Here is a 12,388-nt window from a genome sequence, read left to right as displayed (position 1 = left end):
GTCCCAGGCTTTGGCAGCGGCTCCGGCGGCGGCTTTGGCGACCGGCGGGACCGCTCCCCGCGCAGCGAACGCGACGAGTCGGGCCCCTCCCGCGCCGACACAGTGGACGACTGGGGCGCGGCCCGCCAGTTTGTGCCCTCCTCCGGCGGCGGGCGCCCGGGGTCGGGCTCTGGCGACCGCTTCGGCGAGCGGCGGGAGTATGAGGAGGTGCGCGGCCCTTCCCGCGCCGACACCGAGCCGCGGTGGGAGCGCAGCGGCCCCGCGCCGCCGCCGCCGACGGCGTTCGACGAGCGGCCGGCGCGTGAGGGCGACGACCGCCGCGGCGGCTTTGGCGTGTCCTGGGCCGACGGCGCGCGGCGCGAGGGCTTCCGCGGCGGCTCGCCGCTGCGCTCTGGCAGCTCGGAGCGCGCGGACAACTGGCGCCGCGCAGAGGGCGCGCCCTCGCCGTCCGCCGAGGGCGCGCCGCCCCCGCGTGTGCGCCTGTCTCTGGCCGTCCCCGAGGCGGCCTCGCGCGGCGCCTCCCGCGCCAGCGTCTTCGGCGCGGCCCGACCACGGGAGGAGGTCCTGGCCCAGGTGCCGCGCGGGCCCGACGCGGAGGCCCGCCTCGCGGAACTCGCCGAGAAGGTGGCCGCCCTCCAGCGCCGCGTGGAGGCGGGGGAGGGCGACAAGGTGCTGGTCGATGAGGCCTCTGCGGCTGCAAAGCCAGCGGATGCCCGGGAGGAGGGGGCTGGTGCTGCAGGCGAGGGCGACTCGCAGGCTTCGGGTGCCGACGGCGGCGGGGCTGCCGATGCAGCAAAGAGTGGCGAGGCAGTCGTCGACGGCGAGGCCAGCAAGGAAAAGGATGCGATTGCGGATGCCGCAGCACCAGCCAAGGGTACCACGGTGGCCGAGGCGCTGCGGGCGGCGTCGGCTGAGCTGCAGGCGCTGCGACTGCGAGCGCGGGCCGCCGACCCCCGCAGCCGCAGCGGCAGCAGGGCCGCGTCGGCGCGGTCGGGCGACGCCAGCCCCCTCCGCGCCCCCGAGGCGGCGAGGGGCGGGTCGGCGGACGCCAAGGCGACCTGGCGTCACGGGGAGGAGGCCTCCGCCTCCGGCGCCGCCCGCGGCCGAACCCAGGGGCGGGACGGCGAGGCGATGTGGACGGGCGGCCACTTCCGCGACCGCCAGCGCCGCGCAGGGGAGGAGGACCCCGCGCCGCGCGACGGGCCGCCCCCGGCCGCACGCGGCGGCGGGTCCTGGAGCAGCGCCCGGGCCTCGGCGGGGGCGCAGGAGCACGCGCCCCGAGCCGCCGGCGGCTGGTGAAGGCATGGAGGGCAGGGGGCCGGAGCAGGCGGGGGTGCTTTGGCGACCTGGCGCGCCAATCGGGCAGACCAACTCCTCAGGAGAGTGGGAGCCCACCACACAGCAGCACGTCTTCCTGTGCGAGTCCTCGCTGCCTGCTCTCACAACCATACCCCCACCTGCCTCGCGCTTTCTCAATACAAAGGTGTTAATACGTGGCAGGAACCTGCTCCCGTTCTGGTCATCTCTGGGCAGTACCGTGCATGCCTTGCAGTGCCCAGCCCGGATTACCTGTTGCACATGCTCTCTCCCTCCATCCAAGTAACAAGTTATCCAAGGATTCTCAGCAAGGCGCATGTGGGTTGTGATACTCTGGGGCCACTGTCAGTCCAGGTGTCTGGACCTCGACGCGGTAGAGCTTTGGTCTACCATGATCCTGTTCATGCCCTGTCTGAGAAACCGACTCGGACCTCTGCACAGCAACTGCAGCTCATTGCGGGGCACTCAAAAACATCCTGACACAAGTCTAGTCCCTGTGCCCGTTCATGGTCTTGGGCCGCTTGGCGATCGGGGCTCCCTGCGCCTCCTCTAGGGTGTGGCAGTTTACCCCATTCTCACCGCCCGTGTCCACCAGGACGCGCTCCACGACCTCCACCCGCCGCACGAGGCCGGCGCCCAGGAACAGCGCGTCGCACAGCGCGCCCAGCGCGCGGGCCTCCGCGTCCCGCCCGCCGGACGCGGCCTCGCCCGCCTCCTGCGCCGCTGCCACGGGGCAGGCGGCGGCCTGCAGGGCCGGGGCGCGCCATTTGAGCCCCACCACGCCCGCCCCCGGTGTCAAATCGGCCAGGACCACGGCCACGGGGTCCAGGCGCGCCTGTAGCCGCCGGACAAAGGCCGCTACGGGGTCCAAGCCCACCAGCAATTCACGGCGAACGGCGGCGGCCCCGCGCCTCGCCACCACCGCTGTTGGAGGGAGGGAGTGGGGGGGTGGAGTGTCAGGGTTGTGTGACGGTGTGCCTTTGTGGAACAATAAAGCATGTCGACCCACATTGAAGTGGAACGCGGGCGCCAAGATACTACGCAGCCCCAGCGTCGGTTCGCCACACTCTCTGCCAAGTATCCCCCGTCACAGAACCGACGGCCTCCCAGCACCGCCCCACAACAGCAGGAAGCTCACCATAGGGGATGCCGCTGAGCACGGCGCGCGAGGCGCGCGTCCTCAACGCCGCGCACTCAGCCTCCAGGACGGTGCGGGTGGTTGCAGACCCGGCCGGGCTCTCCCGCTCCTCCGCCCCCTCCAGGCCGCCACCTGGCGCGGGCAGCGCGTCGGGGCGCAGGCGCAGCAGGGCGTCGCACTCGTGCAGCTCGCGCGAGAAGACGGCGGCGCAGGCGTCGACGCCCGCCTCGCCGCGCACCAGGGAGGCGTGCAGCGCAGCGCGCGCGCGCCGCGCCAGCACGCCCAGCCGCCGCACCACGGGGGCAGTGGGCCGGTGCGCGGTCCAAGGGCTGTGCACGGCCGCTTCCCCGTCCAGCACCAGCAGGCTGAGCGGGTGCGCCGGCGAGCGGCAGGCGGCGGGGAGGTGTCCCCCTGGCCCCAGCGCTACCACCGCCAGCGGGGCGACGCTCCACGGATGCTCCGACAGGATGTGCAGGAAGGAGAGGAAGCCGGACAGCCGGGAGGCGGGCGTGCCTGGAATGAGGGGAGGGGGGCGCGGACGCTCGAGTCAGCGAGTGCAGTCCGCAGGGAGGGTGCAGACGAGTCTGGCAGGTACCAGTCCCGGGTCACCAGGGGAGAGGCTGACGACAGGGATCCCGTGCCAGAGGCTGCCCGCCATGCATCCTACGCCTGAGATGGGACCCCCTCCTCCCGATCAAGCACGCCCACCCCCACCCACCCAGGGGCCTACCTTCCATGGGGCGCGTGGGGCCGACGAAGGCCGCGGCCACCAGCAGCTCCACCGCCTCCTCGCCCAGGTGGTTGCTGAGCAGGTGCCGTGCCACCCAGGCCTTGGCCAGGCGCACGGCGGGCGTGAAGGCCGGGTGCTCCGCGGCCAGCCCGCCCACGAAGCCCTGGTGCGAGACGAGCAGCGCCTGGTCGGGGTCCTCCTCCGCGCTCTCCTCCTCGGCGCCCTGGTGTGCGGCGCCACGCTCCGCGCGCTCCGCCTCACGCATGACGGCGTCCCGGTCCGTGGCCAGGTGCAGGAGGAAGGCGTGGCCGTGGGCCAGGACCTCTATGCTCGCGTCGGCGCGCGCCTCGGCGTGCAACCCGTGCGCGCCCGCCAGCGCGGTCGCCAGCTGGCAGGCCAGCGCCGCCTTGGCCACGCGGAAGGCCTCGGGCGCCGCCGGCCAGCGCCCGCTGCCCTCCACGGAGCAGAGCAGGGGCAGCGGGCGCAGACAACGCGGCAGCGCCGCGCCCGCGTCGCCCTGCACGCCGCTCCCCGCCAGCGGGTGCGGGCGCGGCGCGCGCAGCGCCGCGCCACGCGTCGCCGGGTCCAGCGCCTGTGTGGCAACCACGCGCAGCACCGTGCCCGTCAGCCCGCGCAGCTGCTTGCCCAGTCGCTCGGCGGCGGCCGCCACGCCGCGCACGGCCGCGGCCTCCTCCGCCTCCCCGCCCAGCGCCGCATCCAGGAGCGTCGCCGAGGCACGCGACACGCGCGCCCCGGGGATGTGGCGGGGCAAAGCATGCGCCAGCGCCGCGTCCACGATCGCATGTCGGGGCGGAGGGGCGGTGTCAGAGCCCTTGGCGCCGCCGCTTTTCGTCCACACCACCGCCTCGGCAATGCGCCCGTCCTGGAAGCGGCGCAGCTCCGCGCGCTCGTCGCCCCAGAAGGCGCGGAAGGCGCGGGAGCCCTCGACGTCCTCGGCCGAGGGGCCAACGTCCACGCCGCGTCGCGCAGCGACCGGGTCCAGCCGCACGGCGACCAGCACCGCGGCGGCGGCTGGGCCGGGCAGTGGGCGCGCCGGGTCCGATGCAGTGAGTCGCGCCACGACGCGCACGCTGCGCGCACGGTCGCCCAGTGCGCGGCGCGCCACGTCGCGCGTCGCGGCCTCCTGCGCGCGCCAGGGCGCGGCGTCGCTGGAGGCCAGGTCTTGGCTGGCGCTGGCCGCCTCGCTGAGGTCGACGTGAACCCAGGCGTCGCCCAGCGTGCACAGCAGGTCAGTGCAGCTGCGGAACGCAGACGCAAAGCCCTCGGGCGTGCCGGCGTTCAGCGCGCGCAGCGCGCGCCGGGCGGCCTCCCCCGCCGAGGCCAGCGCGCCGGCCGACAGCGGCGCCGCCGCGTTCACCCAGCCACCAGAGTCCACCAGCACAGCGTTGTGCGCGGCGCGCCAGGCGGAGGGGGGGAGCGCGGCGTCCCGCGCGCCGCCCGCGCCGCGTGGCACCGTCAGCCCCGCGCCGGCGTGCAGCTTCCTGCTGGAGGACAGCGTCACCAGCGCCGCCCGCACCAGGTCCAGGGCCGACGGCAGCGAGCTCTGTGTGAGGAATCGGAAAGGGGGAAAGGGGTGGGAGGGGATTCGATGCCGCAGCAACATCCTTGGCCTCTCGAGGATGGTGACCATCCGGTTCGACCCAGCCAGGCCCCCCCCCCCCTTTTCCTTTTCCCGACTACCACTTAAGCATCTCCTTCACACACAAGCATCACACCTTGGCAGCGGTGTAGAGCAGCAGCTGGACGAGGAAGCCAGGGCTCAGGCCGTCGGCACCCTCGTCCAGCGAGTGTGCCCGGGCCCAGACCAGCAGCAGGGCGAGGGCCGAGCGCAGGGCCGGGTTCCTGGCTGCTTCCTCGGTCACCTCGGCGATCTGCCTCAGCAGCAGCAGGTCCTGGTGGAGGAGCGTGGCAGGGAACATCGTGAGCTGGCTGTTCCGTATTCCGAGACTGAGCCCCAGAGGCAGCAGGCGGGAACAAGTACCCATCGGGTAGACATCGCCTGGTGTACGGGGCATGGATAAGAATGGGCAACTCAACGGCCCCTTCCCTTCCTTCTTTTTAAGCACAGAACTTTGCAGGCTGACAGGCATTCCCATCAACAGCCGACCGCCCCATCCACCTTCCCAGATACCCTCCGGGGTAGAGATACCAAGTACCTCGAGGATGCTGTGGTTGTAGTGGGGCGTGGGAGCCGGCTGGCCGTCCGCTCCGACCACGCCCCTCAGGTTGTTCCGGTGCGGGGCCAGTTTGGAAAGGGGGAACGTGCCCTCCGCGGGCACGGCGTGCAGGCGCAGCGTCAGGCCGCCCAGGCCTGTAGTGGCCGCTGGTTGCAGCGCGAGGAAAGGGCGGCGCGGGTCGCTGCCGGCCTCCCATGCGATGGACCCTGTGGACGGGTGGCGTTGCAGCCTGGCCGCGACTTCGGCAAGGTACAGCGCTCTCTTTGCATGGTACCTGGAGGTGGTGGAGATGGGGAGGGAAGGGTACGGCAGGGCCATCGGTTGGTAAAGCCAGGACAGAGAGCCACCTCGAATCACGGCCCTTGAACTCCTGCCGCACCGGTTGTTCAGCTGGTCCTTGTCGTCAAAGCAGGAGGCCGGTATCTCGAGCGCCACGTCGACGCTGAGCACGCCTCCCTCCCCCAACAAAACGCACTCCAGAGCGGCTGGTCCAATCGCGCGAACCGAAGTGGGTGCCTGGTACTTGAAGGGTCGGTTGCCTGGGAGAAAGCTCATGGCCGCAAGCAGCAGCTGCACAGACTCCATGAAGGCCCTGCTGTCGGCCTGGGTTGGCGTCGCAGTCGCCAGGTGTTCCGACAGAGCCTCCAGGTACTGGCTCAGGCCGGGCCCCACCAGGGCGGAGTCTGCCAGCGCATCCTCTAGTACACCGTTGATCTGTGTGTTAACGAGGGGTAATGGAAAGGTGTAGAGGGAGCTGGGTATGGATCCTGATGAGATCTCGCCTTGGATAGGAAGCAGCAGGGCCCATGCCGCATGGGCGAGGGGAGTGGCATGGTCCAGTCAATTCCACTCATCAGCCTAGGCACAGACCTGGAGGGCCATCAGGCTGCCTGGGACCTCCATCAAGGTGTCTTCGGGAGTTCGGTGGGAGATTTTCGCCGGCTTGGCGGCTTTGCTGGAGTTTCCAAGCTCAGTACCGGTGCCTCCATCCTCTGAGTGGTCCCCATTGTCGATGTCTGTGTTTGGGTCGAGGTCCGACTCGAACCTGCAGTCCTCCGAGTCTGAAGAAGACGTTGCCATCCTATAAACAGAATGTATATCCTTGGCCTATCCAGCAATCATGTCGGAGAGCTCGTTGTGAGTGTGCAGTATGATATGGTGGCAGGCGCGAGCAGTAACTACCCTGTCAGACCATGGTAGAGGCTCGCATCAGGTTGCATGCAAACTTCGGAGATTTAAAAATAAATTCCAGGGTCCCTTCCATGTTTTAAGGGACACTCGTCGATGCGACGGAGAGGCACTCGCCTCTCCCGTGCTGGGTAGTGAATGCCGGGTGGCTGGGCGCGCGGGCGCGCCACCCTGAGCGAAACTCTGTAGGAGACTTGCAACTCAATGCCTCCGAGATCCGGTCGAGAATCAGGGGCAGCATTCACCTCCAGATTTCAATCTGCAAGTATGTTTACCTATTAACATGTGAGAGGAGGCTTGCAGCGGCGTCGTTGAACGAGGAAACCCGACCTCGGTCGCGAAAGAGGCTATGACCCGAGCCAGGGCGTTATTCCGTAAAGCCAAGGATTATGTCACCTACGATTTGGTGGAGATTATAGCCCCTCGTTCCATCCCAAATCCTCCTGGATACGTGCCTCCAAGAAAGCGCAGCTTGTCAGAAGTGCTACAGGTAAGTGCAGGCAATCCTTTGTGGCAGGCCCTGGGCAGTTCGAGGATCGCCTGTCCCACGACATGTCTCCATCAAATCCTGCAGAATGTGTACAAAGGCACCAAGCTGTACTTTGATAGCTGGAGTCAGGAGAAGATAGACCGACACCTGGCTGAGCATTATGGCGAGGACTACATCAGGGAGAAGGTCGAGAAGGAGACTTCCAAGAAGGAGTGGCAGGAGCTTGTCGAAGGCTTTGGTGAGTGCAAGAACCTTACTCAAGGAGTGCAGGGGCATGAAGTGATGCCGGGCGTTGCCTGGCTTGCCAGGATGCTCAATCAATGTGAGATGCGGTGCTTCATGCCGGCTCTTCCCCTCTCCTTCCTCCAAAGGTGATGCGGCCAAGGGCGGCGGCAAAGCCATGGTGCCCTTCCTTCAAAATCTTTACACCAGCCGGGCAGCCGCATACGGTCAAGCCCTCCGACAATTTGTGACAGGGTACCGGGAGGGCATTGCTGAGGGGGTGCCGGCTCCCCAAGCGGATCCAACGGATGCTGCTGGAGAGGCACAGCAAGCTGTGACCCAGCCATCGAGGGTGCGTCCTGGGCAAGACAGTGGAGACTCTCAGCCGGAGACAGGGAGAGAGTTCCCCAGAAAGCCGGTGTCTTGACTCTTTACTCTTGGAGCTGTTGCCTAGAATGCGCTTGTTGAGTCCGCAATGGAGTCTCTCTACCCCAGACTGAACTTTCAATAACTTGCCGCTTGAGCGTCGCCTTCCGACACCCACATCGCTCAACATGACTTGTGAACTGGCTTTGACTCTTGAGTATGCTTGCCTGAGGTTATTTTAGCACTCCCTGCCCTCGTGCACTTGTGTCACACCGACCTCCACCTTTCTGAGTCTGACGCACATCAGCCATTGCTCCAAGCACATGATGGTGGGGATTGAGGGGCTTGAGTGCCACTGCAGAGCAAGGCAGGACAGATTCCAGCAGAGTATGTGCTGTACTCGTTACTGTCATCATCAGAGCGGCCTGGATGCATGCAGAGGTGTTGCCGTAGGGGAACTGGAGGCTGGCTACTGCCATGGCTGGTCAGGGACGACTGATGGTCGGCTCTCGTCTCATACGAAGAGGGGGCGGAACTCGCCATGTGAGAGTTTGCAGAGCTCATTGTAGTTTGCCATGTCTGGGCGTGGAGATGTGTGGGGGAGCAGTTGGTGTGGATGTGAAGGAGTCCGACTCAGGCATGCAAACAGAGGATTGGTGCAGCATTCACGATGGTCTTCCACAGGGCTGTCGTCGCATCCCATTCAATTCCAGAGATCTACCAAAAGGTCTGCCATGCATCGCTCACCAAAGTTGCTCCCAAATCCTGTGCTGGACTCTTCCCTCAGAGCGGTGGGGCTGTCCACCGTCCCCTCCACCTCGATGAAGAGGTCGGAGGGAGCCGCCCCTCGCAGCGCCACCGTGACGATGCCATCGTCGGCAGCTCGAAGCTGCAGGGAGTTGCCCTGCACGCCCTCCACCTTGCCCACCAGGCGCACCCGCTTGCCGATGTGCTGGCCCAGGAGTTCGAAATTCACGCGAGGCGCGGGAGCAGAGATGTTGATGCCCTGCATTGCGAATGGATGTATGTTTGAGTTTCTATGGAGACACTCGATCTATTGATTGGTGGACGGTATGGTGACGATCTGTTTGTGTCGTGTTCGGATCCCGCGAGGGGTGTTTGAGTGGTGAGGGCGCTTCACGCGCAGCAGCACCAGCACTCGGTCATGGGGTTTTCCTGGAAGTCATTCAACGCATGTTCACCCACGCATACGACCCTGCCGCCTCCCCAGTCTCCTTGCGCAGAATCAGCATTCTCGCCTGTTGTCATGCCTCACAGCACCGGGGAATCAGGGTCTCGAACCCGCACTCTGCAGCATGGAAGGCCTGTGAAAGACACCGGCTTCATCATCCCAGCACCCCCGTCCAACCCACTACTCCTCCTCCGCGGGGGCGGCCTGCGCCGGGTACTGCGCGGCCACGTCGGCCCAGGTCCGCCGCAGATCGGTCAGCTCCCGCAGCAGGGCCGGCAGCTCATCCAGAGGCACACGCACTTGCGCGGTGCTGTCGCGCTCGCGCAGCGTGGCCGTGCCGTCCTCCAGGCTGGTGTAGTCCACAGTGACGGCGAAGGGCACGCCCAGCTCGTCGGTGCGCGCGTAGCGCTTGCCGATGGTGTTCCCTGTGGTGTCCACCGCGTTGGCCAGCCCCGCGCGCGTCAGCGCCGCCGACACGCGCGCCGCGGTGGCGTTCAGCTCCGCGCGCGCGAGCAGGGGGAAGACCGTGGCCTTGACGGGGGCGGCCAGCGGGGAGAAGCGGAAGACGGAGCGCTTGTCGGAGCCGGCGCGCCAGTAGAAGGAGTGCTCGAACAGGCAGTACAGCAGGCGGCCGATGCCGAAGGAGGGCTCGATGACCGCGGGGGTGAAGCTGCGCCCCGTCAACCGCTTGCGCTCCTTCCGGATGTCCACCGAGCCGGGGGGCAGGCTGTAGGTCTTCCCCCCGGCCTCCAGCGTCGCCGGCCCGCCCGCCTCCAGCGCGGCCTTGACTGCCAGCGCGCCCTCCTCGCACAGCGCCTCCAGCGCGGCGGTCACGGCCTTGGCCTCGCCCTTGAAGGCCTGGCCCAGCGCCTTCTTGTTGGGCAGCACGGTCAGCGTGTCCACCTCCCGCGCCTCGGCAAAGGTCTCGTACGCGCTCAGCTCCACCTTGCTCATGGCAGTGTGGGCGCGGAGGTCGTAGGCGGAGCGGTCGGCCAGCCCCGCGCACTCGATCCAGCCGTGGCTGCAGTGCACCTCGCAGTCCCAGCAGTCCTCGGCGTAGTGCGCCATCTCGTGGCGCAGGTGCTGCCGGAAGCGCACGCGCGCCGGGTCCAGGCCGATGCGCTCGCAGAAGAGGTGGGTGCGGCCGATGAAGTAGGCCAGCGTCTCGTTGGCGATCACGCCACCGGCCACCGCCTCGCCCAGCGGCATGGGGAGCGCGCGCTTCTCCTCCCCCATCTGCAGCGCGCGGGAGTAGAGGAGGGGGGCCAGGGACGCCACGCTGCCGAACTTGGGGTGGCGCTTGTCCTCCGGGTGGCAGAAGTGCTCGATCTCGGCCTGGGTGAACTCACGCACGCGCAGCAGACCGGAGCGGGGGGAGATCTCGTTCCGGTACGAATTCCCGATCTGCGATGTGGAATGGGGGGGATAGGGGGGGAGGGTGTCATGGGGAAGTGAGTGTGATGGGGAGGATGTGGGGGCGTGCTCCTCAGAAGCCAGCCACGCAACCAGCTTCGCAGCCCAGCCTCCCCTCAACCCTGCACCCAACCACAATCCTGAGAACAACCCCACTCAGCCTCCCTCCCACCAACACCAGACCACTAGGCACCTGGGCGGCGGCAAAGGGCAGCTTGTTGCCGTTGTAGTAGAGCAGGTCCTTGAAGTTGACAAAGATGCCCTGCGCGGTCTCGGGGCGGAGGTAGCCCGTGAGGTCGCCCTTGGGCCCGATGCTGGTCTTGAACATGAGGTTGAAGGGGAAGGGCGTGGACAGCTCGTTCCCTGTCTCCGGCGCGGCCACGCCGTAGCGCGTCAGCGCCGCGCCCAACTCCGCCACGCCCAGCTCGCCGACGCGGGCGTGCAGGTCGCGCGCGGCGCGGCGCTCCTCCTCGCCCGCCGGCGGCGTGGTGCGGCCCTCGAAAACCGCCTCCAGTGCCGCCTCCAACAGGTGGTCGGCGCGGTGGCAGTCCCCGGTCTTCACGTCGGTGACCATGAAGTCGGTGAAGCGCTCCACGTGCCCCGAGGCCTTGAGCACGATCTCGGGGGTGACCGCGGGGCACTCCACCTCCAGCATGCCCTCCTCCAGCACAAAGTGCTGGCGCCAGGCCTGGGTCACGTTGGACTTGATGGCGCAGCCGGGGGGGCCGTAGTCGTAGAAGCCCGCCACCGAGCCGTAGATCTTGAAGGAGGGGATGACAAAGAGCTTGCGCTCCAGGGCATTCACCTGGGGAGGGGGGCGTGGGTGGGATTGGTATCGAAGAGAGTGGGACAAAGTCAGAGAGTACGCAAGAAATAAGCGCGAGGTCAAGAAGATAGTGGTGCATGCACAGCTTCCTGGATACAGACATGTGGGCAAAAGAGTCGAGCCCTTTGGCATATTGAGCATGGGTGCACGGAGTGACACTGCATGCTCGCCCCATGTGCAGAAGGTACAGAATTCCCAGCAATCGCCGACCGAAGAGCCAGCTCTCCCGGCACGCACCACGTTGGCGCGGAAGGACTCGCGGCTCTGCACCCCGCTCTTCCCAGTGGCCTTCTCATATGCCTGGGAGGAGGGTCGCAGCAGGCACTCAGTCAGCACAATGTGCGCCCCAACACCTCATGCATGCTGAGTGGCAGTCGGGACCTGGTCTCGAGCCCCAAAAGCAAGCAGACTGTCCTGTCTGCACGTCCTCTTACCCGCACCCCATGCCATGCCCCACCTTCTGCTTCTGCTCCTGGACCACCTTCAGCTGCTTGAGGGCCTCAATGGCCGCGTCGACGGCCGCCTGGGAGCGCGCAGGAGGAGGGAGATGGGCGTGCCTGCAGGTCACATCCATATGCAAAGAGCCCCATGGATACCTACCTTGTCAGCCTTGCCATCCTTGGCGTCTGCCTTCAGCGATCGCACAATGTCGCCCTGTCGAGCCACGCTCTCGATGGCCTCCTGCAGCGCAGCCTCCAACTCGGCACCTTGGGCAGACATGCTTTCCATATGTTGCAGTGATGTCAAAATGATGCCAGTACGATCATCGCGTCCTTGCTGGGCCTTTGTTGCAGGTGGGTGCGGTCACCTCATCGGAACACGGAAATCGTGAAAATGGAAAACCGACGGGATGCTTGCCTTCCAACACACTGCCTACATCGGCAGAGAGGAGCACACACATACACATGCAAGGCGGTGGATGCTTCATGGGGCCCAAGTATGTTTCAGGTGCACCCCTCCGGCATCCCTAGAGTGCGTTGGACTCCTGTCTTGCAGCACCGGGAGTGATCCGCTATACCAAACTCTTTCCTCACCAGCACGCATGGCTCCACGGGAGCATCGCATTCAGAGTCTTTATAGTACATAAAGAACTCATGGCAAACAGCGTGATGGCTCAGCCTGCCATGGCCATGCAGTGCGACACCCCGGACCCTCCCTACCCCAGCACCGACCTCAAACCTGTGGCCCAGCCACAGATTGCCTTGGAAAGACAGCCCGACGACCCCTCAAGCCACACGCCAGTGGTTTCCTTGACCAGAATCGACACAGCTGTGCGTTTGGTGAAGGGGGGATTTTAGCTCGGCAGGG

The 12,388-nt window shown here is 66.8% G+C and overlaps 5 protein-coding genes across 5 annotated transcripts in view; 2 read left to right on the top strand and 3 right to left on the bottom strand.

Annotated features, from left to right (window-relative positions):
• Positions 1-1,299, top strand: part of F751_6531 (hypothetical protein) — a gene marked incomplete at both ends in the record, with an annotated part of 3,358 nt that extends 2,059 nt beyond the window's left edge. Inside the window, 3 exons of the mRNA XM_011403759.1 lie at positions 8-207; positions 502-1,133; positions 1,242-1,299. Coding sequence (XP_011402061.1) covers positions 8-207; positions 502-1,133; positions 1,242-1,299 — 890 coding nt within the window. The remainder of the gene's footprint in view (positions 1-7; positions 208-501; positions 1,134-1,241) is intronic.
• A 505-nt stretch (positions 1,300-1,804) lies between these two features.
• F751_6530 (Nucleolar protein 6) lies at positions 1,805-6,463 on the bottom strand (the record flags this gene model as incomplete). The annotated part of the gene is made up of 9 exons (XM_011403758.1): positions 1,805-1,927; positions 2,096-2,241; positions 2,456-2,968; positions 3,186-4,137; positions 4,660-4,749; positions 4,922-5,098; positions 5,363-5,657; positions 5,763-6,097; positions 6,254-6,463. The coding sequence occupies 9 exons, from the start codon at positions 6,461-6,463 to the stop codon at positions 1,805-1,807; spliced, it is 2,841 nt and encodes a 946-aa protein (XP_011402060.1).
• Positions 6,464-8,163: 1,700 nt separating this feature from the next.
• F751_6529 (hypothetical protein) lies at positions 8,164-8,661 on the bottom strand (the record flags this gene model as incomplete). Its single annotated transcript, XM_011403757.1, has 2 exons — positions 8,164-8,228; positions 8,397-8,661. 2 exons carry the CDS (start codon positions 8,659-8,661, stop codon positions 8,164-8,166), a joined length of 330 nt encoding a protein of 109 aa, XP_011402059.1.
• A 360-nt stretch (positions 8,662-9,021) lies between these two features.
• On the bottom strand, positions 9,022-11,800 carry F751_6528 (Glycine-tRNA ligase 1, mitochondrial; the record flags this gene model as incomplete). The annotated part of the gene is made up of 5 exons (XM_011403756.1): positions 9,022-10,245; positions 10,448-11,059; positions 11,318-11,380; positions 11,538-11,603; positions 11,681-11,800. The coding sequence occupies 5 exons, from the start codon at positions 11,798-11,800 to the stop codon at positions 9,022-9,024; spliced, it is 2,085 nt and encodes a 694-aa protein (XP_011402058.1).
• Positions 11,801-12,204: 404 nt separating this feature from the next.
• F751_6527 (hypothetical protein) overlaps positions 12,205-12,388 on the top strand; it is a gene marked incomplete at both ends in the record, with an annotated part of 2,346 nt that continues 2,162 nt past the window's right edge. Inside the window, one exon of the mRNA XM_011403755.1 lies at positions 12,205-12,261. Coding sequence (XP_011402057.1) covers positions 12,205-12,261 — 57 coding nt within the window. The remainder of the gene's footprint in view (positions 12,262-12,388) is intronic.

The sequence above is a fragment of the Auxenochlorella protothecoides genome, assembly GCF_000733215.1.
Source record: "Auxenochlorella protothecoides strain 0710 unplaced genomic scaffold scaffold90, whole genome shotgun sequence".
NCBI classification, from domain to species: domain Eukaryota; kingdom Viridiplantae; phylum Chlorophyta; class Trebouxiophyceae; order Chlorellales; family Chlorellaceae; genus Auxenochlorella; species Auxenochlorella protothecoides.
The sequence above is the reverse complement of the archived record's forward strand: the minus strand, read 5'-3'. Positions and strand labels throughout refer to the sequence as shown.